General features: G+C 38.5%; 2 protein-coding genes and 1 pseudogene across 6 annotated transcripts; all 3 read right to left on the reverse strand.

Moving 5' to 3' along the window:
- Positions 1-20: 20 nt before the first annotated feature.
- Positions 21-26,015, reverse strand: LOC108886998 (uncharacterized; annotated as a pseudogene).
- LOC108886990 (zinc-alpha-2-glycoprotein) lies at positions 2,316-18,748 on the reverse strand. Of its 5 annotated transcripts, none has more exons than XM_051067146.1 (7): positions 17,717-18,748; positions 16,634-16,891; positions 16,172-16,450; positions 10,413-10,715; positions 3,091-3,198; positions 2,873-2,890; positions 2,316-2,795 (listed from the first exon to the last, which is right to left on the reverse strand). In XM_051067146.1, the coding sequence occupies exons 1-7, from the start codon at positions 17,766-17,768 to the stop codon at positions 2,665-2,667; spliced, it is 1,149 nt and encodes a 382-aa protein (XP_050923103.1). In that variant the 5' UTR covers positions 17,769-18,748; the 3' UTR covers positions 2,316-2,664. The 5 variants fall into 5 exon arrangements, with proteins under 5 accessions (XP_050923103.1, XP_050923101.1, XP_050923104.1 ...); XM_051067144.1 differs by lacking the exon at positions 10,413-10,715 and adding an exon at positions 4,359-4,661 and having other exon boundaries at positions 17,717-18,746; XM_051067147.1 differs by lacking the exon at positions 10,413-10,715 and adding an exon at positions 15,755-16,057 and having other exon boundaries at positions 17,717-18,744.
- Positions 26,016-26,659: 644 nt separating the features above from the next.
- On the reverse strand, positions 26,660-27,767 carry LOC108886999 (HLA class I histocompatibility antigen, alpha chain F-like; the record flags this gene model as incomplete). The annotated part of the gene is made up of 3 exons (XM_051067143.1): positions 27,600-27,767; positions 27,167-27,481; positions 26,660-26,709 (listed from the first exon to the last, which is right to left on the reverse strand). Coding segments are annotated over exons 2-3 (282 nt in total), but the record flags the coding sequence as incomplete, so codon positions are not given.
- Between the last annotated feature and the right edge of the window lie 36 nt (positions 27,768-27,803).

Here is a 27,803-nt window from a genome sequence, read left to right on the forward strand (position 1 = left end):
TTTTAGAATAATTATAGTATAATGAAAAAAAGTGGCTATCAAACACACACATTCTTATGTGCTGAGTGTTGTTGGGATTCCAGCAAAACCATAAGAACACTCTAAAAGAAATATACAATGTGAATATTTACACAGTTAAATGTAAATGTTTTATCAGCTCTTGATTTGAAAGTTTCTGAAAGAACCTGTAGTTTATCCATCTTATTATTTCTCTTAATCACCTCACTTAATTTCAATATGTTTTAAACTGTGATACATAATAATACAGAGAAATAACTCAGATTTAAAGGCAGGTTTTCAGAGGCTTTAACATAAAGCTACTCTACCAGAGTTGAGTAGGAAACCAACATTTAGCAAAGGTTTTCTTTAAAGTTTACCACTGTGATGTGAATAAGGAAACAGCTGAGCTTTCTGCTGATAAAGTCAGGTGTTGTTTTTGACTGGAGATGTGACTGGTTCGTGTCGTGCTTCTTTGTCCCATCTGCAGTAATTCATTGTGTGCAGAATGTGTTTGTAAATCAGGTTTGTGGATTCAGTTTCTCAGAGAGCTCAGAGCTGTTGTCAGGAGCTGTGAGGAGAAACACACTGTTAGTGCACTGGTCCTTGGGTATTTCTTTATGCAGAGTATAAGAAAGAACTGAGAGGGAAACAAATGTACTGGCTTCAGATCAGCTCAGTGTTGTGTTCATGGTGATGATCTGAGGATGAAACTGATCAGTCTATTTTCCAGTAACACACTGTGAAATGTATGCACGTCAGATCAGGTGAAACAGAGAAAACAACAGGTTTTACTTACGACATGGCGGGCATTTGTCTGAAAGAAGAAGAGAAGACAAATCATTTTAGTTGTCAGAGTAGTAAATGCCAGTAAACTGTCTAAATCTCTTACCTTTCTTCTTTTTGTAAACTATAAATCCAGTAGCAGACATGAGCATGACAGCAAGAGCAGCCACTGCAGCAGTGATGGGAAGGGTCACATCAGACGGCTTCTCTGCTGAGAACAGGACAAACACACAGACAAAGAAGCTCATCCAGTTATGAACTGACTCAAAGTGATGTTGGTTTGTCCTGTGGAAGGTTGTGAGCACTGCTTTACAAACAAGATAAAACAATCACATGCACAGAGTTGCATGAGCATCGAGTTCAACTGAAACGGATCTTGACAGAAAACCTTCAAAGAAACAGAGCAGGAGAGTCCACGATGGAATAACTTGTCCTGTTAGCTGCTAACTGCTCTATGAAAACAGCACAGTTTACAGCAAGTCATAAGACAGGAGTGGAAGGTACAAATATTTCTTTTAAATAAACTCTATTAACTTATCATCTGGTTGTTAAATGGCACTCAAACATGAACTGAAGGACAACTACAGTAAACTACATGTGTCTCTTACCCCTGTTGGTCCTGATCTCTGCTTTGTCCAGTTTGGTGATGATGTCCTCCTTCACACCAGAGAGCTGAAACACACAGTCGTACCTCCTCCAGTCTTCAGGTGAGACTGATGAAATGTTCAGGTCAGCTCTCATCTGGAAGGTTCCATCATGGTTGGGGAGGATCTCTCCTCGGTCCACGTCCTCATCAAGCTCCTCTCCATCTTTCCTCCAGAACATCATGGCTCTGTCAGGGTAGAAACCTGTAGCGTGGCAGCTGACTGGAGAGGAGGGAGTCTTCTGGAGGAGAGACACTGAGGGACGATCACAGTTCACCTTTACACCACTAAATGGAGCCAAATCAACCACAACAAAGTCACAACTGAACCTGTATTATTATTGTCACTGTTGTTGGATGTATTATATTTTGGGTAGGAACAGAGGAGAGAGAGAGAGAAATTGAGGTGAGGAGAGAGAGAAAGAAGGAGGAGGACAGAGAGGGGGAAAGGATGAGAGAAAGAAAGAAACCAAGAAAAAGAGCAAAAAAGATGAGAAGGAAGAAGAAAAACCAATAAACTGCAGTAAACCATAGTGAGACTCCAGTGCAGCTATTAGAGGCTGAAACAAACACAGAAACAGAAACACTGAACTCGTGCAGTAGAGCAGCATCTAGTCTGTCTCAGTGATGTGTTTGTTGAGTCTGATTGTGTGTAACTGAAAAAAATCATATTGAACTATTTATCTGTATGTACCTGTAGATATAGACTGGTCTTAGCTGGAGATGTAACGTGACCAAAAAAGAGCATCAAAATATTTTCATCTTGTTTAGAGAAAGAGGCAGAGCTGAAGAAGAAGAGTGTCAAGTTTTAATCTGTTAAACTGTTTCTGCATCGCAGTGTTTTTCTTAGTTTGATTTGTCACCAAACATCACACATAAATAAGTGAACTTAAATTTTAGAGTGATTTTATTTTATAATAGTGATTCTAAAATGAAAAGAAAAAGCTGTTAAACACACGTTCTTACATGCTGAGTGTTGTTGAGGTTAGAACCATTACCACATATTAAAAGAACTATACAAACAGAATATTTACCCATAGCAGAAATGTTTTGTTTATGTCAAACCTCCACCAAAAGATCTAAACTATAGGTTTGTCTCAAAAGGCCACACTGTAAAAATGTTTTGGTTGTGTGTTCTTTTCTTTTCTTCCTTCATGTCTTTGGTCTCTCCACCACATGTCTGCAGACACAGCTGGACAGTAACATCAGGTCTCCCCAGATGTTGTCAGTCTGGAACATTATGTCAGTACATTAGATTCAGGAGGGGTGGGACTCTGCACACAGTATCTGCACAGTGTAGCTGACATGATGAAAAACCTGCTGTGGTCAGTTAGAGGCTGCTGAGAAGTTTCAGATGTAGAGTCTGAAACTAGAAAAGAAAAACTGTTAAAACTGTTCACTGTCATTTATTTATACAGCAAGAGAATGAACTGGAACATTACTCACTGTTTGCAGGTCTGAATCCTGAAATACAGATGAGAAATAACATTATTATTATATAAATCATATTTGTTTTTAAATTTATGAAAGCAAAACACTTGAAGCTGTTTCATTACTCCCATCTAATTCAGCTATTTTCTATTGCTTTCTGTGCTGTCTCATGTTAAATCCATTAGTGGAGAAATCATGTCTTTATAAAGAGTAAAAACATTGTTGTTTCTCACCATTATTGTTCCTTCTCCAGATGAAGAGTCCAGAGATGCAGAGCAGCAGGAGCAGCAGTCCTACAACAACTCCAATGACAGCAGCAGCAGGAAACTCTGAGGGAGGAACTGGAACCAAAACACAACATTCACACTCTGTCTCTGCCACTGGATGGAGAAGGACATGTTTAATCTACTTTAGTTTTAAGTATTGTAGACTGGACTGGGGAAACAGGATGAACTTCAGTCAGATGAACAGTAGTTTTGTTTTCCTTTAATACTTACATTTGCTCCACTACAGAAGAACTTTGTTTCTCGTTCACATTTGTGTGTTGTAGTGAAATCACTGTGTCCACAGATGTTATCAGTGACTTTCACTTACAAACTAGAGTTAGCCTGTTAGACCAAGGTTTAATATTAAAATTTAAAAATCAAGTCAAGAGTTAACATCCAAATAGCTTGTCTATATTTGAACTGACAACAAATTCTTTTAGTTTTAATCCAGGTCTAACCTTAGTGGACAAACACAGAAACATATAGGGACCTGTACTACAAAGCAATTCAACTAACCCGGATATCATTTTGTTATTTGTCCTCACTAAGCCTAACAATGGCAATCACAGAGGTGGTTATCAGCTCAGTAAGTCAACGCAGATTTTTCCAACGCACCCATGAGCATGTTCACATAAAAGGAAAAGTCTACTGGCAGCAGAGCAGCATATTTTACAATCAAAGAGCAAACTATAATATCTGACAAATACTAAGTAGTTAAAGATAATTCAGGCTAAAAGAAAGACAGCTGTGTGAGTGTGTGAGCTAACAGGCCTATAATATCACTGCTCCATCATTAGGACATGAGTAGATCTAACTATAACTACCTTAGTTTAATCCATTACATTAATGTATTCTTATGGCATGAGACACAAATAAGTCTTATTTTTTTCAGCTACAACCCTTGTAGTATTAAACAATGTAAAAAAAAAAAAAATCTGAAAAATCAGTATCAGAATAAAGCAGGAAGTGGACTCACTTAAATGCAACACAAGTACAAGGCTTTAGTGCCTCAATCAGGATGATATCAGTAAACAAAAGCACAGTGAGCTTTGGTGTTGCTGCAGCCAAAAGGAGATAAAATGAAGAGTACAGGAGGTGGAGCCTTCCTACACAGGAATACACTTCATAGTTTCCCTCTGCAGCAATGAGGGTGACACCTCAGCATCACCTGGAGGATCTGACTAGAGGTGATGATTTACATTTTCATTCTCCATCACCTCTGATCTCAGTCTTACCCCTGTTGGTCCTGATCTCTGCTTGGTCCAGTTTGGTGATGATGTCCTCCTTCACACCAGAGAGCTGAAACACACAGTCGTACCTCCTCCAGTCTTCAGGTGAGACTGATGAAATGTTCAGGTCAGCTCTCATCTGGAAGGTTCCATCATGGTTGGGGAGGATCTCTCCTCGGTCCACGTCCTCATCAAGATCCTCTCCATCTTTCCTCCAGAACATCATGGCTCTGTCAGGGTAGAAACCTGTAGCGTGGCAGCTGACTGGAGAGGAGGGAGTCTTCTGGAGGAGAGACACTGAGGGAAGGGCTGGAGAGAGGGAGGGAAAGGGAAAGAGAGAGAGAGAGAGGGAACAGAGTGAAGGAGATAGAGGAAAAGAGAGAGAGAAGCAATAAGACATACTCAATACATTTACTGAAAAACATCAGTTTCATTCACAGTGAGTCTCCACGCTCGGCAAAGATAGAGATAGTGATATGATGAATGAAAATGAAAATGAATGAAATTAAAGTTCCTTCACACTGATGTTTTCCACAGATCTAAATGCAGATGACACTTTAGTCTCTGTTCCTATTGAAACACCTGCCAGTTGAGCAGTCGTTGAGACTGACCCTCCTGCCATCTGTGTCCCAACAATGAAAACTCTTTCAAAGTCATGTAGAACTTTTGCTATTTCCAATCTGATAAAAATCAGAATCAGCTGGGTATGTTCAGAGTTTTTATGCCACAGAGACTGATCAGATGTTAACAGCTTAACTGTGTGTTTCTTCACTTGTTAATAATTCAGGTTTTCCTTCAACATTTCATCCATCTGTATGTTCTGTATGTATATACTTACTGTAAGTGAACTAAAGACTCAACAGATGAGGCTCACAACATGTAACTAACTTTTCTTCCAGGTAAAAGCACTTCATGTACAGACCCAGACATTCACCTTAAAAACATATGACAGGACAACATAATAACCCCTTTGCTACACAACCACCAAGACCCACTGACTGGAGTGCTAACACAATGCTAATTCAGTCTCACTAGTCTGCATGAATATTGTTGTGTTCTCTACCTGTTCTCAGCAGAGAGCTCTTTCCATGGTTCACATACTTCTTCAGCCATTCAGGGTAAATCTGAGTCATGAGATTCTTATTGCCTTCAATTGCTGCTTTGTTAGCATCCCAGCTCAGTTTGATGGCGACAGCCTCTGGTTTCAGAGCGATCCATGTCAGTGTCTTCAGGTCCAGTGACAGGAAATCTTCTCCATCATAACCAAACTGCATGAAACCATTAACCTCTCCAGTCTCTTCATCCCATTCACAGCCATGTATCCTCTGTAAAATGTGAACACCTGAGAAAGAGACAGACAACAGAGACTGTAATGTGAGTGATGAAACTCACTAGATGTGATTCATCAGGTTCTACCTCTTCGGGTTTAGAGCCCCAATATGACTACTACTACTACTACTACTAATAATAATAATAATAACAATAACAAGATAAGTTGACATACAACTGCAGCTGCAACCATAACAGCACAGCACTGACTTCTGTTTGGCCTTGTAGAAAACTTTATAAACTGTATAACTTCATAAACACAATGCAGGCACATCTCCAATAAATTACACTTTGTGCACTGACCCTCAAGTCACCTCTGGATCAATATCAGCAAGGGGAGTGTAACTGATACATTAATAAATAAATAAATAAATATTCATATTTATTTTAATAGGTTTTGTGAAAATTTAACAAATCGTTTTTTAAAATCATGGTAAATTATATATATTTCCTATGTCACTTTTGTGCCTACATACTGTAAAGAGTCACTTTATAACAAAGGATTCAGACCAGTATAGCAGTAAAAAGTAAAATTAAACATATCACATACTGTACCTTCACTTTGGTTGAACTGCTGCATCACACTTGAAATCAAAGCTTTGAAGGTCTTAGGCAGATTCCCAAAACACTCAAATGTATACATCTCCAGGTGCTCAGGGTCCTTATCAAAATAGGTTTTCATCCAGTCTAAATTTATTTCTAGTATCTTTTTGTTGGTGTCGCAGTGACCCGCCTGAACATCATCAATCAGTCCAAAAGCAATTAACTCTGGGAGGTTTGGGATTCCAGTAGACGCAGCGATGTAAAACATGAGGGAGTGTTTCACTGTGGAACAAACAAGGTTTATATAAATGGATTAAATTATCACTGGAATATGTAACTTCATCATCATCATAACACTCATCATAAATATGATATATTCAGTAAGATTCGGTTAAAACCTATTACTTAGTACTTATCGAGTCAAAGTAAAAATGAAACTAAATCATGCAGGGACGTGACGCAGGATTAAAATGTAGAGCTGAGTAGAGTGTGAAGAGTTAGATAAATATTCAAAATATGAATCTTACCTGGTGATGAAACATGACAAAAAAGAAGCAGCAATAATAATGTTTTCATCTTGTTTTGGTAGAGACGTACAGGTAAAGGACCGAGCTGATTCAGTTGTTGTTTTCTGTCCAGTGCTTTTTCATGGTGGATAGAAAAAGGTGGAGCTTGCTTAAGGTGGACTGTCTCTCACCTGAGTGGACGTCAGAGAAATAAATATGAAACAGTTTTCATTGATCTTTCAGATACTTAGACTGAGTTTCACAACTTCTCAGATGTTATTTGAAGAATAGGTTTGAGCCACTTCTTAAAGACAGTGGTTTAAAGAAATCAATAATGCTCATAATGTAGACTGTGATAGTCTGTATGTACTTTATTAGAAATATCTGTTATAGAAGTTCAATGTGTTCAGACTATGACTGAAAAAAATCACTATCAACCACACATCTATTTTGTTCACTTAATGAAATCTCATAGTGCCAAATCCAACTAATCTATTATCTTTAGAACCAAAATCTCTCCAATTAAACCACAAGTAAATTGTGTCTGTGAAGAGAAGCTGTCTCACCTGATTACAAAAACTGAGCAGTACCTGTTCTTTATCTGATCTCATTTGACTAAAGAATCTTTTTCCCTCATGCTCTTAGTAAATGCCATTTGACAGACTCCATGAGAGCTGTAATGTGCCTTTTCCTCAAATTGGTTTCTGTCTATGTGACCCTGAAGCTCTGTTAGAATGACTGGTTCTTGGTCACCTCCCTGACAAAGACCCTTCTTACTCAGTTACTCAGTTTGGCTGTTTTAGGCCTATGTTACCTGTTCCTGCCCACTTTGATGCTCTCTTTATAATCAAAGAACTTGGTCATTTGTACCTTAAATTATTTTCCCCTTGTACTCTGCAAGAGATGCACACACACAACATTCAATAGGCACACATACAGACAATATTTTAGTGTGTTGTGCTTCTCCGTTTTTTTTTTTTTTTTTTTTTTTTTTACATTTTTTGGTTTTTAATCTTCATCTCCATCTCTTCAGTCTCACAATGTTTCCTTGTTTAAAAAAAAAAAACAACAACTTGACCTGCTTCCTTTTTTAAAGTCAAGCATGTTGAGTATGAGGAATAAACTCTGAAAATGTCAGGTGGCACTTTCAAAATAATCACCAGTGTGATGTGTCAGTGGATTAAATTATCACTGGAATATGTAACTTTTTACATACTGTTTATTATGGTTTACTGCATCTTCAGCATCCCATGAGTATCTGGACAAAAACCCTTGCATTGTTTTTCAAATATAAAACACTATTTATGAAGAAGATTCATGGACTATTGAACTTGACAATGTGGAGAAACAATGTTGCTTCCATCCTGCAAGGCACAGTGGTACAGCTTTTTGTACATTCAAATATCATCATTCTACACATTTTGTGTATCCAGAAGACTCTTTATAATGTGTGTCCAGTTTGCTGAGTTCGAGGACTAAACTCTGAAAATGTCATGTCTTTCTTTGTTTGTGATACTCATGTACAGGCTCCTGTTGATGTCAGGAGAGTGTCCATTTTTGAGATGGAAATGTTTTTATTTTGTCTTTATGTATCTGTTATCTCTTTCCATGTATAGAAAAAAAAATCATCCATCCATCACTTTTAAGTCTGACAAATAAAATTGTTGCAAGGGCTTTAGGATCCTATGTTTAAATGTGCATTCCACATCAGATGTACAGTGAGCCAACGCCACCTTCACTGTAGTTTTTTCTGTTGTGTAAATGTGTAAGCTGTAAGTGCAGTAATTGTATGGAAATCATACACATTTATGATATAAAATAGAATAAAATATTGATGCCAGTAATTTTATTGAAAAAGTAGTAAAGACAGAATAACTAATATAAAGGGATCCAGACTTCTAGCGTTCATATACAGTATTTGTTTTCATATTTGACGCAAAAAGTCCAATCTGTATTATAACAAATATAATAAAGATAAATATCAGACACTGAGTAGTTTTTGTTCACTTACAGAAATCAAGGAACATTATGTCAGTACATTAGATTCAGGAGGGGTGGGACTCTGCACACAGTATCTGCACAGTGTAGCTGACATGATGAAAAACCTGCTGTGGTCAGTTAGAGGCTGCTGAGAAGTTTCAGATGTAGAGTCTGAAACTAGAAAAGAAAAACTGTTAAAACTGTTCACTGTCATTTATTTATACAGCAAGAGAATGAACTGGAACATTACTCACTGTTTGCAGGTCTGAATCCTGAAATACAGATGAGAAATTCACAATAATAACATTATTATTATTAAATAGATCATATTTGTGATTTTTAAAATTGACAATTTATGAAAGCAAACACTTGAACCTGTTTCATTAAAGGAACTCCCATCTAATTCAGCTATTTTCTATTGCTTTCTGTGCTGTCTCATGTTAAATCCATCAGTGGAGAAATCATGTCTTTATAAAGAGTGAAAACATTGTTGTTCCTCACCATTATTGTTCCTTCTCCAGATGAAGAGTCCAGAGATGCAGAGCAGCAGGAGCAGCAGTCCTACAACAACTCCAATGACAGCAGCAGCAGGAAACTCTGAGGGAGGAACTGGAACCAAAACACAACATTCACACTCTGTCTCTGCCACTGGATGGAGAAGGACATGTTTAATCCACTTTAGTTTTAAGTATTGTAGACTGGACTGGGGAAACAGGATGAACTTCAGTCAGATGAACAGTAGTTTTGTTTTCCTTTAATACTTACATTTGCTCCACTACAGAAGAACTTTGTTTCTCGTTCACATTTGTGTGTTGTAGTGAAATCACTGTGTCCACAGATGTTATCAGTGACTTTCACTTACAAACTAGAGTTAGCCTGTTAGACCAAGGTTTAATATTAAGATTTAAAAATCCAGGTCTAACCTTAGTGGACAAACACAGAAACATATAGGGACCTGTACTACAAAGCAATTCAACTAACCCGGATATCATTTTGTTATTTGTCCTCACTAAGCCTAACAATGGCAATCACAGAGGTGGTTATCAGCTCAGTAAGTCAACGCAGATTTTTCCAACGCACCCATGAGCATGTTCACATAAAAGGAAAAGTCTACTGGCAGCAGAGCAGCATATTTTACAATCAAAGAGCAAACTATAATATCTGACAAATACTAAGTAGTTAAAGATAATTCAGGCTAAAAGAAAGACAGCTGTGTGAGTGTGTGAGCTAACAGGCCTATAATATCACTGCTCCATCATTAGGACATGAGTAGATCTAACTATAACTACCTTAGTTTAATCCATTACATTAATGTATTCTTATGGCATGAGACACAAATAAGTCTTATTTTTTTCAGCTACAACCCTTGTAGTATTAAACAATGTAAAAAAAAAAAAAAAATCTGAAAAATCAGTATCAGAATAAAGCAGGAAGTGGACTCACTTAAATGCAACACAAGTACAAGGCTTTAGTGCCTCAATCAGGATGATATCGGTAAACAAAAGCACAGTGAGCTTTGGTGTTGCTGCAGCCAAAAGGAGATAAAATGAAGAGTACAGGAGGTGGAGCCTTCCTACACAGGAATACACTTCATAGTTTCCCTCTGCAGCAATGAGGGTGACACCTCAGCATCACCTGGAGGATCTGACTAGAGGTGATGATTTACATTTTCATTCTCCATCACCTCTGATCTCTCTCTTACCCCTGTTGGTCCTGATCTCTGCTTGGTCCAGTTTGGTGATGATGTCCTCCTTCACACCAGAGAGCTGAAACACACAGTCGTACCTCCTCCAGTCTTCAGGTGAGACTGATGAAATGTTCAGGTCAGCTCTCATCTGGAAGGTTCCATCATGGTTGGGGAGGATCTCTCCTTGGTCCACGTCCTCATCAAGATCCTCTCCATCTTTCCTCCAGAACATCATGGCTCTGTCAGGGTAGAAACCTGTAGCGTGGCAGCTGACTGGAGAGGAGGGAGTCTTCTGGAGGAGAGACACTGAGGGACGATCTGGAGAAAAACAGGCATTATCAGTATATCATTATCACTGGATATTATGTATTTAAAAACATTAAGTCAGGCTAAAATAATCTGTAACAACTGATACATCTTAGTTATTCTACAGTAAACATATCCTGTGCATTAATTCAAGTGCACATCATGCACTTTACCTGTAGCACCAGGGAGTGCTAAATTATTTTCTATATGGAGTACCTCAGGGGTGAATCCTTGCTTACCCCTGAGGTACCTGTTTTCTATTGCACATAATTATTTCTTTGTGCATTATATTAACTTATATTGTTGTAAAGCGCTTCATAACTTGTTTTTAGAAAAGTGCTTGCATACTTACATGCAAATATGAATAATGTCTCTTAAATTATGATAGAAAAAGGGAGGTAAGAACAGAGTTGAACGAGACAGGTGAAAATTTGGAAATATTGACTGTAAAGTTGAAGTTCATTAAAAACAGAGGAGACATTTCAGGCATCAGGTGATGTGACTCTACCTGTTCTGTACAGAGAACCCCACGCATAGATCCAAAACCCCTTCATCCACCTAAGACAAGTGTTGGTGAGGAAGTACTTCCAAAACAACAATCGTTGGTTTTTGTCCCACTCCTGTTTAATGATTTTAGCCTGTGGGTTTGCAGCGATCCATGTCTCTGTCTTCAGGTCAAATGCGAGGAAGTCTTCTCCATCATAACCATATTGGTTATAACCATCAACCTCAAAAGTCTCATCATCCCATTCACAGCCCAAAATCTGCTGGATGATGTGAACACCTGAGAGAGAGAGAGGTAAAGACTGCAGTGACTTCATTATACAACCTTTGAACAGTCAGCTTTGTCAGTTAAAGCCATTACACAGTGGAAAGCTACGCCAGCTATACCAGATGACATAAAGAGCTGTGGTTCTAAAATCTGTTAAAAACCACTCAACACTGCAGTCACTGACTTCATAAGCATATTTTATCTGCTCATTTGATTATTTGCCGTTTTGATGTTAATGATGTCTTCTTTGGTTTAGTCAAATTGTGACCTGTCAGGGGACTGCAGACGTAAATTAACCTGAAGCTAAATAATACAATGCATCAGATGGCAACATTTATGTTTAAAATTGTGCATGGTCTCTAACATATAAAGAATTTTAAAAATACATTGAACAAGATGGGCTCTGCAGTCTGTACAGCACTGGGCTTTGATCAAAAAACGTTATTGATTTTTTTTAACTTTTTTTTTTATTATTAAAAGTACCCAAAATACACCGTCATGTAGGGGAAAGCAATTGGAAAGAAATTCCGAATCTGTGAAATCAAGAACTTCTGACAGCCATGATATCCCTGACTCAGGTAAAAGAACTAGACATGTCAGCAAACCTTTGGCAGAAAACATCACTGCTGGCAGTTTTAATACTGATACAAGTGAGTCAGCTAATTGCATTGGAGCTCTACACAGTTTGTTTGTATCTGGGTTCATATTGTGAAATGGTGCATACAGACAGTGATATTCATACAATTAGCTGTGCGTCACAAACAGGTGTATACATCAATTATTACTGAGCAAAGTCAGCAAAGGTTTTCTAGTATTGTGGGAAAAAATAAACCAGGTAAAACATTGTCATAAACATACCTCCAGTTTGGTTTGAGCGCTTGAAACTGTCTGTTTCAGTTTTGAAAAACTGATAATAATTTACGGCATTCATAACAATCTCATCCCAAAGTTCTGGATCACCCTGAATTAACTTTCTCACCCAGTCATGTCTGGGCTCGACTCTGTCAATGTTGGTGTCATAGTAAATCATCCTCACTCTCTCCAAGTCTCCCATGGCCATGTAACGGGGGATGTTTGGGTCTCCAGAGGATAAAATGAGGTAAAAGGTCAAGGAGTATCTGACTGTGGGACAAACAGGATTTAAGTGATATGTCAAAAAAAGGTAGCAATGATGGTACACACCTTTCAGTGGTGTGTGTCGCTATATATACATATATATCACACACATGCTTGATCTTACCTGCAGATGCAACCTGGCAGGAGAGGAGCAGTATCATTAGCTTCTTCATCTTGTCTGGAGAGACGGAGCAGAACAACTGACAAGACTCCACTGCTTTTACTGTTTTGTTCAGTTAAAAGATGTTTCCTCATTGTTTTCACATTCTGTGAATAGATAAGCTGTGTTTCACCTGTAACTGCCTCCATACAGGTATACAGGGTTTCAACTGATTGACAATGATAAAAAATAGCCACTAACATTATTATTCTTATTATATTCTATTTTAGTAAGCTCTTATGTATATCTTTTGTGTAGAAACTTCATTTTGAACTTATGTGACTTGTTCCTGCCTTCCTGTGTGCTGCTAAAGTAAAAAACACACCCAGTCATGTAACACAGAGAATTTAACGTGTTAGACATGATGCAATGGTTCACCTGAAGAGCTTGTAATAAGACTAATAATGCACAAAATTGGCAATTAAAAAGTACTTTACAAAAGATAGTGCTTTTTTCTGTATCTCAGTCTCACAGCTTTATTTGTAAAAAAATCCTGCTCGACCTGTTTCCATTTTTAATTCAGTCATGCCATGCTTTAAGTCAAGCATGTTGAGTATGAGGATTTAACTCTGAAGAAAACTTGTTTGTTAAACTCATGAACAGGATATGAAGCTGCTGCTGATGTCAGAGGAGCGTCCAGTACATTACATTCTGTCTTCATCACACACTGGCCCTGGATATATATATATATATATTTTACTGTACTTGAGACACACTGGCTCTCATTCATTTAATTGGTAATAAATAGTTCAGAACAACAGTGCCTCTCTTCCTCTGTAATAACAGTGTAAAAGAAAGTAAAAGATGTGTATGTTGTCTATTAAAATGCCATCAAACAACTGAAGATCACGGAGGTTTAAAGGGAAAAACAGAAAGCAACAGTGGGAGAAAGAAGTTTTTTAGACAAAAATCAGAATTAATATTCAGTCAGAACTATTATTCAGGACAGAAGCCAACTGCTTTTTATTTAGTTATTTCAAAAGCTTTTATGTTCTTTTCAAGAAAGAGACAAGAAGGAAGAAGAAATTTGTTGATGAAAAAAATAAAACCAGAAATGGAAAGAACAAAAAAAATTCTTTCCAGGAACATTTTCACTGTCAGTCAGGGAATTTTTAAACAGCCAGCACTGTGTTCATAAGCCACTCCTCTCTGGCATCAAGGTCACATCATATCTTCCACTTGTAAACAGGTGTCAAAAAGGTTAGGTTAGAAAAGGTTGTGGCAGTGTTTCACTTCAGAATCTGAGTTTACAGGTGCTGCTGCCCTCTAGTGGAAAGTTACTGAAACATTACTCTTCCTTTTTAATAAGCACAATAAACACTGTGTGTGTGTGTGTGAACTCCTCATAATCTGACATTAAAAACAAACACATGAAAACCACTCAGTATGAAAGACTAGTTATGCTTTTCTTTTCAAGCTATGTACAGTATATATGGCAAAACAGTTACATTAACATCCTAATGTTTAGCAAGTATAATGTTTGCCATGTTCACCAGTTTAGTATGTTAGCATGCTAATTAGCAATATGAATCTTGACCTTATGATGGTGTAAGATGAAGAATGAAAGATTAATTATCACAGTTAATCCTGATGTGTTGAATTTCACAGCCATCATCTAAAAGTTGAGCTGTGGGACATTTAAATGACCACATGCTGCATGAGAATAAGCATAAGCATCAAGCACATTATCAAAGCTTCAATACTCCTCTGATTATTGTCTGCTGTGGCTCTGCAGTGAGTGAGTCAAGACTGACCTCCTGTCAAGAGAAAGGAACAGACTGTAAATTATTGACCTCATTATTGTTCAAATTAAGCAAGATATTTGATTTTAGTTCATTGTTAGCAGATTGAAATCCTGAAATGGATAAAACACAGAGAACTAAATTAATCACTATCATTCGAAATGGTCAAAAAAAAAAAAAAAAAAAAAGGAGGCGTGTATAGGTGTAGATTTGGTACGAATGGCAGGGACATGTCCTATTTATCATTATTTTTACTGATGTGACATCAAGTCAACACAGTGTCCCTGTAAGATCTGAGCACAGCTAAAGTTTGTGCACACATATGCAACGTCCTGACCACAGTTGAACCAAACCTACTCTGTTGCAGGGCTGCACTCAAAGAGAGGTCTGAAACACTTTTAATCTAATGAATAAAAACATTTGTTCCTCACCTTTCCACCTCTTGCAGATGAACACTCCAGTGATGCAGCCTGCCAGCAGGGTCAGTGCTGAAGCAGCTTTAATAATTATAAGACCAATACGGAAAATTGTAAGGAGGTCTAGATCTGAAACAACAGAACATTTACATTGTTCAGGCTCACATTGTTCTCGGTCTGACCTTGAAGGTTTAGATTTCTGATCCCATGTGTTACAGAAATGTCGCTAGGTCCAACCTATTAACACTGCCACCATGATTTTGATTTGTGTCTGTTCAAACTTGAGACCAATGTGTTAAACTGCCACTAAAACTATTCCTGTCTGATGTTGTTTAATGGGAGTCTAAAGTCCAGTGAATTTGGTGCGTTACTCTCTCAGTATGTGTTGCAAGTGTGGCCAATACTTATTACCACAGCACAGACAAACTAGAGGATGATCAAGAAATCTGGGTCAGGTAGTTTCACTAGAACAGATGTTCCCATGCATCAAAGGATGACTGTGCCACCTCCGACTGCAAGACGCCGTTCATCACAGTTTACAGGAAACCACACACTCTTGTGGCAAATCAGCAGTGAATATTTCACAAAACAGAAAGTGAACAGAAAAGATCAGATCTCATATGGCAAAGTCCAGTGCACCATCACTACATCATTCAGTAACTAACCCCAGTCCAGAATCCAGATAACCAGGAAGACTGGTGTGGACCAGTGGAAACTAACGTTTCTGTTGTTCACCAAAACAAACCTAAGCTACAGAAATTCATATTATACACAAAAACAAATCAGGTGAAATAAACTAAATGTGTATTTCCCAATTATATACTTGCATCCGATCTCTCTCTTACCCCTGTTGGTCCTGATCTCGGCTTGGTCCAGTTTGGTGATGATGTCCTCCTTCACACCAGAGAGCTGAAACACACAGTCGTACCTCCTCCGGTCTTCAGGTGAGACTGATGACAGTTTCAGGTCAACACTCATCTGGAAGGTTCCATCATGGTTGGGGAGGATCTCTCCTCGGTCCACGTCCTCATGAAGCTCCTCTCCATCTTTCCTCCAGAACATCATGGCTCTGTCAGGGTAGAAACCTGTAGCGTGGCAGCTGACTGGAGAGGAGGGAGTCTTCTGGAGGAGAGACACTGAGGGACGATCTGGAGGGAGAGAGAGAGAATCTCTATATTCTACCTTACATTTGCTGTAATGTTATATTACACAACAACAACAACAAACATGCCGTTCTAAAACTACATCAGATGTGATTCTACCTGTTCTCAGCAGAGAGCTCCTCCCATAGTTCACATACTTCTTCAGCTGGTCAGGACAAACCTGGGTCAGGTAGTTCTTCCTCTGAGCGATCAAAGCTTTGTTATCGTCCCACTTGTTTTTAGTGGTGACAGCCTGTGGTGTTGCAGTGATCCATGTCTCTGTCTTTAGGTCAAATTCTATAAAGTCTTCTCCATCATAACCATACTGATCATAACCATTAACCTCTGCAGTCTGATGATCCCACTCACAACCAAACATCCTCTGGTAAATGTGGACACCTGAGACAGAGACAGAGACAGAGACTACTGTCAACTAACAACTGAAACAGCTGCTATGTGATTTTAAATTATGTGTTGTCACATAGATATACAGTATATATTTTAAGAGTTTGTGTTTTCTTCCCCCCTGAAATAAGTTGTGCTGTTAAAAAATATTGTAGCAGGAAAAAGACATAAACATACCTCCAGTTTGGTTGAAGCTTTGCATCAGACTTTTAATAGCGGTGTTGAAGGTGCTGTGACTAGTACGACATTCATTACTGTACCGGTCCATGTCTTTCAATTCAATGTTCCTCATCCAGTCTTGTTTGGGTTCAGCTCCTCCGATGTTGCTGTCACAGTAAATCACCTCAACTCCATTAACCACTGTGACACCAATAAACTCTGGCCACGTTTGGTCTCCAGACAGTCCAGTGTAGAAAAACTTCAGGGAGTGAGTCACTACAGGAGAAACAGGTTTCCTGTTCAGTTTTACAGTCTTTGTTTGAGATGACAGATGGTATTATTTATGTCATTGGTAAGGATAATAATTCAACATTTTCATGAAAAATAGGCAGATGAACTCATTTCCACACCTTGTTCTCTGCAGTTTACAAGAAATGAGGCAACAACGTAATGTGCTTCATGTATTTCATATACTGATTATGTACTGAAGCCCAAATGCATTAAGTTAAATAAACACCTAAAATTATAAATCTGCTTGCAATTGCATGTAGTAAAATTAAATTCATCTTTTTCTCCCCAGAAACCTAACACTGGGATGACACTGATCAACTTCTTAAATCTTAAATGAATGATAAGACTTTGAGTAATAAACCTGATTTTGTGAAAATCCATCATTTTGTTTTGTATACACTGAATTGTAGAAAATACAACTTTCTGAGCAAACATTATCATTATTACTGTAAACTGTTAAAAAGGTTCTGGTGTCAGAGCAGCGACATTCATTTTCTTTCCATTTTGCTCTTCAGTTCCTCTCATTTCCGCGTTGTAGAAAGCTCCGTATTACGAACAGCGTTTTACATAAAATCATGTTGAAAAATTTAAGTAAGTGTTAAGTATAACTGAGTGACCATCTAATAAGATTCATCAGCACAAATTAACCACAGAGTTAAGTTTATTTTATCTCAAAGTTCCCTTTAGTTTAACTTCAGTTAAATTTGTGATCTCCCCAAAGACAGACAGCGTTATATTTGATGTTAAACTACAGTATATGTTAATGAAGCTGCTGTTACAGCAAAAGGTTAAAATAAAATGTGATCTTACCTGAAGATGCAGAGCAACAGCAGAGGAGCAGCAAAAATACAATTTTCATCATGTCTTCGTGGAGCTGATGTAGAGACGAACTTCAGGTGTGTGTTCAGTACTGACCGACTCAAAAGTCACAAGATCAAATTCAAGCCTGAGCAGCTGAGACAAACTCAAGAGATCTGATGGTACAGAGGAGTTTAAGTTCAGACCCCCTCAGACTGTCACCCTGGCACCATCTACCCACACATCAACAGGTGGTTGAACCACTTTCGATGGGAAGATGCTGTTGACCACAGTTTACAGGAAACAATAAACTCTATTGGAGATCAGCAGTGAATGCATCACACATCATCATGTGAACAGAAAAGATCAGATCTCATAAAGTCCAGAGGATTGGTGGGTTGGTCCCTAAATGCCAAATGAGTGCGTTCACATGTCAGTACACTACACGAATGAGTGGGATAATGATTACAGCCTGCTGTAGTTGAAGCTGCAGTGTTAAAGTCATTTTACCATCCTGATACTAGAGACAATGGAATCTATGAGAATCAGAAAAATGTCAACACCACTAACAAAGCTAAAGAAATTCATATTAAAATCAAACCCACAAAAAAAGGAGACAAATTATCACATCAGCACAACAAAAATAAAATACATGTGTGTTTCCCAGCTCGATCACATCTGATTCCAGCTTTGGGTCCAAGGATTTCTCCTTGGTTGTGTGTAAAACAATTTCTGTCCTAAATCAATCTCCTGTTAAAAGCTTGAATAAAACATGATCTTACCTGAGGATGGAGCGTGACAGAAGAGGAGCAACAACAATAAAACTCCAGAGATTTGAAGGATCCGAGGAAAAACTCCAAACATCACTTTTCTACATGTTAAAAAAGGTGGAACTTCACTATGAGAGCAGTGCAGCACCCGGGCAATTTACAGCACGCACACGCCAGGGTAATAAAATCAAGAACATCACCTGAGTGATAAACAGGTGGAGTAACCGACTACAAGTGAAACTGACCGATTACAGACGCTGCAGCCTGAAACACAAGCGGGTTAAAGCAGAGCAAGAAGCTTCCGACATATTTTAAACTGGCACAACACTGGAACTAAAATACAACAGATACAATATTATACATTTAAGTGACAAATATGGAACAGACAGACACCGTTTCCTCTATCACATATCTGACCATCCCACCACTCTACAGCTGTGAAAACACAATGTTGTGAAATACCTGCAGCGGTTATCTCTGACAAAAGATACAACTTATAATCATGTAACCGGAGTCAGCAGAGCCTCTAACCTACTGCACAACCAGCAACTCGCAATTAAGCAACGCAACAAGCGATAAAACACAAAACTCTTCAAACCACAGTTTCCCTCTCAACACAAACCGCACAGTCACTCTCTCAGTCCTTATTCAAACATACAAACAAAGTTCTCTGCTCGAAGTAAGTTTTTCTAAAAAGAATCAGAGTGAGACCTCCCCGAGTCTCCGGGGTTACCTCCGTTCCTGGTCGCCGGTTCAGCAGCAGCAGGTTCCCGGGACTGACGGTGTTTCTGTGGGGTTGACTGGTGGAGTGAATCCGGTCGGGACCTCCTCCTCAGGTGTGTTCGTAGTGAATGCGCCATGTTGATTTAAAAAACCCGCCAACATCCTGCCAGAGGTGTGTGCGTGTGACGTAGGAGAGGTGCGTCCTTAAAGGAGCAGATCACCAAATACTGAAGGAGAGAAAACAGACTGACAGCTCTCCTCTCAACAGAGGAGGGATTTCTGTCGACCAGTTTCAGGTTTATGTTCCTCTCCACGGCAAAGTTACTCAAATAAACATCTAGCTGGTGTGTTTAATCCAGGCCATACGTTTTTACTCAGCCCCTGGTGACATGGTTCACCTTCAGTCTGTGCTGTGAAGAGTCTAAACACCTTTAAAGAACATTTGCATTTGTCTGAGTCTGTGTAAAGGATAAATTCTTTATTATTAAAATTCTGCATAGAGTCCAGATGGCAGAATATCATCTACCATCATCTGAACATTTCCTCCCCAGTGAGGACTCTGGTGGTTTCTTTACATAAGGATTAGATCTAATACTATCATGATGTGTCAGCTTGTTGTGATTTTCATGATACTTTTTTCCACAAAACATCAGTTAGCTCATTATGAGTTCTTCTGCATTTGAAATGTCACTGGCCGGAGTGGTTTTGACACAGCAGGATCCTTGTAATGTCTGTAATTTAGACAGAAAGAAAAAACTGCTCAGTGCATCACCAAATCACTAGATAGGTCATAGAAATGTAATATCATATAGACATTATCATAGAAATTCATTCTAAAATTATTGGTGGAGTAAAACTCACATAATTAAAGCTACATCCTTGTTCACCTCTCTGATCTTTATGTACCCGCTTGTAGATGAGCAGGACAACAACAACAACAACAGCAACAACTCCTCCGATGACAGCACCAGTGGACAACCCCTGAGGAGGAGCTGAAATCAAAACAACACAACTTTAACTCTTTGGATCCATTTACACTTTTGCAATTTAAATTCCTTGCTGTGATTCTCTGAACATGTTCACACTGATAACAACTCATTTCAAGATATTGTGCTCTACACATAATTTTAGCTCATAAAAGGACATCAAGTGTCAGTGGAATAATTAGACTTTTTGTCAGGGGTAGATGAGAATACTGACTCTCATATCTGTTCACCTTGGATGTTGGACTTCAAAATTCACTGAGAGGGTCATTCTGACATTTTGAGATGCTTGGTTCAACCCCTCAGGATCTGCACTGAATCTTGAAGCCCAGCACCAAAGTAAATATTCAAAGGCCCCAGGAATAAAAAAAAGGTTGGAGATTGTGAATTCAATCATTTGAGGCTCAGTAAATGTGGAAGTCCTGCTAATGACTAGACAAACATTAACAAACAACAGGTAATGAATAATTGGTGTCACCTCTGATCTCTCTCTTACCCCAGTTGGTCCTGATCTTTGCTTTATCCAGTCTGGGTGATTATACGCTCCTTGACTCCAAAGAACTTAAACACACAGTCGTACCTCCTCCAGTCTTCAGGTGAGACTGATGAAACCTTCAGGTCAGCTCTCATCTGGAAGGTTCCATCATGGTTGGGGAGGATCTCTCCTTGGTCCACGTCCTCATGAAGCTCCTCTCCATCTTTCCTCCAGAACATTATGGCTCTGTCAGGGTAGAAACCTGTAGCGTGGCAGCTGACTGGAGAGGAGGGAGTCTTCTGGAGGAGAGACACTGAGGGACGCTCTGGAGACAAAGGAAGAGATCACAACAAAAACAAAGCTGAAACACCTGTATGCACCTGGAAACACTACATTGTGTCAATAAATGATACATCAGAGCCCATATTTATCAAATGTCTCAAGGAAGAAAATCCTTCCTAAGTAGTTTAGGAGTTTATTTAGTTTATTTTAGGACTAGAAGTAAAATCATTTTATCAAAGAAAATGTTTTCCTTGTGGTGTAAGATGCTTCATAAAGAACTCTCCTAAATGAGTCCTATTCTTAGGTAGGAGTGGTTTTTAGTCTGTGGTTAACTCTGAGACGTTTGATAAATATGGGCCCAAGTCATATGACTCTACCTTTTCTCAGCAAAGTGCTGTTTCCGTAGCTCAAATACATCCCCAGCCACTCAACACAACTCTTATTGAGATGGCCTCTAATGCTTTTTATTTTATCTTTGTTCCACTCAGTTGTAGTGCTTAGAGCCTGCTCTTGTGCTGAAGGGATCCAAGTCCCTGTTTTCCAGGTTAAATTCCAAGAAGTCTTTTTCTTTATACCCATACTTATCAAAAGTATGAACCTCTGTATCCCATTCACAGCCACACATCCTCTGGAGAATTAGTTCATCTGAGGGAAAGAGATAACAGAGAGAGCTCAGCACAATCAGGAATTACAAGCTCATGATATTATTATATTTCATCCTAACAGGTCCAGTTTGTAAGGGGAGTGCTGGAAGAAAGTTGTCAGCACCTTGACCCTAGTCATCAAAATTTTATTCCTATACTCATGGTCCAATCAGAATTCACCATCAGTCCATTCTTGGGCCAGGATTTTAAAACAATAGAGCAGTACAAAGTGAAACATAAATGTACCTTCTGTTTGGTTTAAGTGCTGCTTCAAATGTTTAATAGTGGCACTGAAGAGGTGTTGAGTAAAATTACACTCATCAGTGTACCAGTCCCTGTGTTCTGGGTGATCATGCCATTAGTTCTCTCATCCAGTCTTGTTTGGGTTCAGCTCTCTTGTTGCTGTCACAGTAAAAAAACCTCAACTCCATCAACCATCACAACACCCACAAACTCTGAGACGTTCTGAACTGCAGAGGATCCAGTGAAGAAAAACTTCAGGGAGTGTTCTACTGTAAACGAGGAAAAGATTTTCAGGTTTTTGAAATATAATATTCACATTTTTGTGTATGATTGGTTGTTGATACCCTGAGCACAAGTTTTCAATTTATTTCATTTAGCCTGCAAAAACTTTAAACTTTAAAACTTTATAATATTAGTCAGGTGTTAAAACAGATTATAAGCCATATTTTATGTCCATAGGCAACAGGGGACGGTTCATGTTTCCTGCCACAGTTTAAAGGTGCTATATGTAAGTTTCTGTTGCTATGTAGTCAAAGTTAGCATTAACAGCTGTTTACTTACTCATCTAAAAACACTGGGAATTCAACATCAGACTTGTTTCATTTTCTCACTAAGAGCTGTCTCCAGCAGTAGAAAGCAACAACAATGTTAAATCTTGTGTTGGCTCCATTTCTATCACTTCTTCACTTCTACTGAAGTTAGTATGCTAATCAGCTAGCCTATCTCATAGTACCACTTTGTGATAGTGAGTCACTGTGTTCATCAGTCTGCCCTCAGTCCAACATGAGAGAATGAAGAAGTAGTGCTGCCCTGAGGGCATTTTCTGACCTCCTGGTCCAATAAATGTAACAGTGGCTGAAATGTGTTAAGTAAACAGCTGTTAATGGTGATGTTAGCTATGTAGTAACAGCATAAATGTATATGTAATATCTCATAACATGTTTCATACAATAGGAAGTAAAGAAAAAAATCAGAAGAAAACTTAAATGAGCTTCTGATTGTACCAAAGTACCCACTGAGTTTTGGTGGGGAAATCAAAACAAATTGTATCAATCCATCTAATCTCTGACTTACCCCAGTTAGTCCTGATCACTTTTTTGTCCAATCTGACAACGACGTCATCCTTGTCACTGAATTTGAACACACACTCGTACTTCTCCCAGTCTCCAGGTGTGACTGAGATATTAACACTCAGCTGGAAGGTTCCATCATGGTTTTGGGAGGATTTGCAGGTCATGGTTAGCATTGTCATGAAGCTCCTTTCCATCTTTTTCTCCAGAAGAGTGTTGCTCTGTCAGGGTAGAAACCTGTAGCCTGGCAGGTGACGTTAGAGGAGGGAGTCTTCTGGAGGAGAGACACTGAGGGACGATCTGGAGGGAGAGAGAGAGTCTCTATGTCTTAGTATTCACTGTAATGTTGAATTACATTAGAATAGATCAGTCTGTGTTCTAAAAACTACATCAGATGTGATTCCTACCTGTTTCTCAGCAGAGAGCTCCTCCGGTAGTTCAGAAAACTTCTTCAGCTGGTCAGGACACTCCTGGGTCAGGTTAGTTCTTAATTTTAGATATTCCAGCTCTGTCATTGTCCCACTTGTGTTTAGTGATGTTAGCCTGTTGGTGTCGGAGCGACCCATGTCTCTGTCCTCAGGTTCAAATTCTATGAAGTCTTCTCCATCATAACCATACTCATTAAAACCATTAACCTTTCCAGTCTCATTGTCCCACTCACAGCCAAACATCCTCTGATAAATGTGGACACCTGAGACAGAGACAGAGACAGAGACTACTGTCAGCTAACAACTGAAACAGCTGATAAAAGTGATTTTAAATAATGTGTCATTGGCATAGATATAGAGTGTATGATTTGATATTGGAATACTTACATTTCTTGGCTAAGTATTCAAACACTGCACAATGTAACTGTGCTGATGATGTGACAGGATCAAGCACTGAGCTAACATATACATGTTAGGCCTTGTTCTTAAACTGAAACTTAATGAGTCACAATTGGGAGGTTTGGTAAAAGCAAATCAGTCATTACATGGGTAGTAAAATTCTGTTTCACCTCAGCTCTTTCTTTCCTCATATTTAACCACAAATGTATATAACCTTGAATTCAAATGAATGAATACTTGAATTTAAAGCACTGTGTTGTACTGCGCTGTAATTGGTATGTATGTGTGAGAATATACATGACAGCTCATGACGTCTGTTTGCTGTAAAGCAAACAAGAATAAAAATAGTTTATCTGAAAAAAGTGAAACATAAACATACCTCCAGTTTGGTTGAAAGCTTTGCATTAAATCTTTAATAGCGGTGTTGAAGATGCTGTGACTGGTACGACATTCATTTACTGTACCAGTCCATGTGTTCTGGATCATCTTTCATCAGTTTTCCTCATCCAGTCTTGTTTAGGTTCAGCTCCTCTGATGTTGCTGTCACAGTAAATAACCTCAACTCCACCAACCATCACAACACCCACAAACTCTGGGAAGTTCTTGGACTCCATAAGATCCAGTGAAGAAAAACTTCAGGGAGTGTTCCACTGTAGGAGAAAGAAGATTTCAGGTGACATGTTAAATCACATAATGTCAAGGTTCATGATTTGGAGGTTGTTTTTCTTTTCCTAACACACAAAGTTGATGTGTTTTGTGTCACAGGCAGTGCTCACCACAAGACCCACTTTACAGGAAATTAGATGGTCTTAACAACCACAGCTCAGAATGCTTTTACATAAAAACAGAAAAAAAAATAAATACTTAAATTAGTTTTTTTAAAATATTTATTTAAAATCAGTTATATTTGATACACTAGAAACACCACCACAATAAAAATATTCAAACTGTGAAGTTTGCATTTATTGGTTTTATTGGTGTATACATTTTATAAAAAACATGAATCAAAAAATCTTGTGTCCTTCATTTCTTGTAAATTTGTGGCATCCAGAAAAAATAACAGTAAGTGGTATCAAGTGGCCAGAATTTGTTATGAAAGGACACAATATTCTTATAGCTGCACTTACTGTTCCCTTATGTTAACATAAAACTTTAATACTTAAAAAAAAATGTGTTCATATACAAAGTTAAATATTTGATATTCAACAAATAGTCATTTTAAAAATACTATGTTTACTGGGAAACAGAGTGTTCATTTATAATGTGAAAGTATCTTTACTTTCTTTTTTTATGATGGCAAATGGTTGTGCAATATGACTATTTCCTGTAACCTGTGTGAACACTTTTGTTGTTTCCCACGCACCCCAACACTATTCAGCAGAGAGGAGAGTAGTTTATCTCTGAAATGATTTTCCCTTCTGTGTCTGTCAATCAGCAGTGGTCAGAAGTTTCCCACACATCCAAACCGATGCCACATAAAATCAGCCTGTGGTATATATATAAATTATACAGGCTATAGGATTAATATTCAGTGTTATGTAGCAATATAAGGCATTAGATGACCCATAAGTTCATATTATTTAATAAACACAATAAAACATTTGCACTCTACACTTTACATTTAAATTATGCATATTTATGTTCCTTGTTTATATATTTATGCTCCTTGTTTTTGCTCTTTCTACTCCTTAGCCTTACTTCTACTTCTCTATATCTGTCTTTGTTTACTATCACTGTTCTTTAGCACCGATATACCAAGACAAATTCCTTGTATGTGCAAACTTACTTGGCAATAAAGTCTGATTCTGATATATTCTATAACTAACAAGGTCAGTTTTCCTAAAGTTAATTTTTTGATACAAGCAGTAAAAACATATGAGCGTATATGAGCAGTTAAACTCAGTCCCTGTGTAAAAATGCAGATTACATTTGTGCAGCTCATCACACATTCAGAAAATTAAATTATTAGATCAAATCACTTTTACTTGGGGATTTGATGAGACATCAGTTTAGGGTAAAATTAAACTGTGATCTTACCTGAAGAAGCGATGTGACATAAAAGTATAAAACAGAAATAATTTCTTCATCTTGTTTTCATAGAGACGACGTGTTGACTTGGAGGTAAACTTCAGAGCTGAGTGAGGAGTGCATCCAGAGGTGAGAGATTTGAGATATGAAAGGTCACAAACAGTTCATCAGTGACACACGTTGTCACACATGAAGCTTCCTGCACAGTGAGGAGGAACGCCCCCACGAGGCTGCAGATCTATAGAGTTCACGGATGTTGCTGCCATCTAGTGGAAAATTACTGAAACATACACCCTTCATTGAAAAAAAACAAACAATTGAAAAAAAACAACAAAACACATTCAGTACAGGACAAGACTGAAGTTAAGGTTTTATTGAATTTCTGACTATATACAGTACATGGTAAAACAATGACATTGCTAACATGCTGATGTTTAGCAGGTAGAATGTTAACCATGTTCACCATCTAAGTTCAATGTGCTAGCATGCTAATTAGCAATAAACACAAAGTACAAACTGAAGCTGATGTAAATCACTTCTAGTTTAGAATTAATTTTGCATGTGTTTGATCATAAACCAAAGTACTGGGTTGTATAATTAACAACATTAATTGGATTTTTCAAGCATCAATACTTTGATTATTGTCTGCTGTGGCTCTTCACTGAGTGACGTTCAGCATCCTCTTCACACTTCTTCTTCTCAAAGCTGACCTCCTGTCAAGACAAAGAAACTGTTCATTATTGACCTCCTGACTGTTCAGATTATGCCAGACATTTGATCATCAGTCAACTGATATTATATTCATTCTGGACGTAACATTTGGGCTGAAATACTTTTATTAGGAGTAAAAACATTTGTTCCTCACCTTTCCTCCTCCTCCAGATGAAGACTCCAGTGATGCAGCTTGCAACAGGAACAGTGCTGAAGCAGCTCTAATAACTTTAAAACTAATATGGAGAGCTGAAGAGGAAACAACAGAACATTTACACTTTAGACTCACATTGTTCTCTGTCTGACCTTAAAGGTTTGGATTTTTAGGTTGCAAAAATGTCACTGTCAGATGAAGTGGGCCACACTGGAATCTCCAGGAGAAATTTGACAAATCAAACCCTGTTCATTCAGACAGAGTTGGAAGTTGTTGGTACAGTGAACAAAGGTACACCATCACTACATCATATAGTAACTCTAACCCCAGTCCAGAATCCAGATAACCAGTGGATCAATGGAAATCCAACAGCCTGTTGTAGCTGTAGCTGAAGCATTACTGTCCGTTTACCATCCTGGTGGTAACATGCTCTGTGGGTTTTATTAAGTGTCAAAAAAACAAAAACAACCTGAGCTACTGAAATTCATATTACAAACAAAGTGTAGCAAAGCAGGTGAAATAAACTAAATGTGAGTTTCCCACTTATATTACCTGTGATTCCAGCCTGACCCCTGTTGGTCCTGATCCCTGCTTTGTCCAGTCTTTTGATGATGTCCTGCTTCACACCAGAGAGCTGAAACACGCATTCATACCTCTCCCAGTCTCCAGGTGCAGGTGATTTCAGGTCAACACTCATCTGGAAGGTTCCATCATGGTTGGGGAGGATCTCTCCTTGGTCCACGTCCTCATCAAGCTCCTCTCCATCTTTCCTCCAGAACATCATGGCTCTGTCAGGGTAGAAACCTGTAGCGTGGCAGCTGACTGGAGAGGAGGGAGTCTTCTGGAGGAGAGACACTGAGGGAAGGGCTGGAGAGAGAGAGAGGAGAGGAGAGAGAATCTCTATATTCTACCTTACATTTGCTGTAATATTATATCACACAAGAACAAACATGCCGTTCTAAAACTGCATCAGATGTGATTCTACCTGTTCTCAGCAGAGAGCTCCTCCCATAGTTCACATACTTCTTCAGCCACTCAGGACAAACCTGGGTCAGGTAGTTCTTAATGTAAATAATCCAGCTCTGTCATTGTCCCACTTGTGTTTGGTGATGACAGCCTGTGGTGTTGGAGCGATCCAGGTCTCTGTCTTTAGGTCAAATTCTATGAAGTCTTCTCCATCATAACCATA

The sequence above is a fragment of the Lates calcarifer genome, unplaced genomic scaffold, assembly GCF_001640805.2.
Source record: "Lates calcarifer isolate ASB-BC8 unplaced genomic scaffold, TLL_Latcal_v3 _unitig_1172_quiver_966, whole genome shotgun sequence".
NCBI classification, from domain to species: Eukaryota; Metazoa; Chordata; class Actinopteri; family Centropomidae; genus Lates; species Lates calcarifer.

What these genes read in the sequence shown, in the direction of transcription:
- LOC108886990 (XM_018682162.2), bottom strand. Translation starts at nt 6,800, where the DNA reads ATGAAAACATTATTATTGCTGCTTCTTTTTTGTCATGTTTCATCACCA. An exon ending in TTGTCATGTTTCATCACCAG is followed by an intron (nt 6,507 to 6,751) that starts GTAAGATTCATA and finishes TTTGTTCCACAG; the next exon opens with TGAAACACTCCCTCATGTTT. An exon ending in GCAGTTCAACCAAAGTGAAG is followed by an intron (nt 5,695 to 6,236) that starts GTACAGTATGTG and finishes TCTCTTTCTCAG; the next exon opens with GTGTTCACATTTTACAGAGG.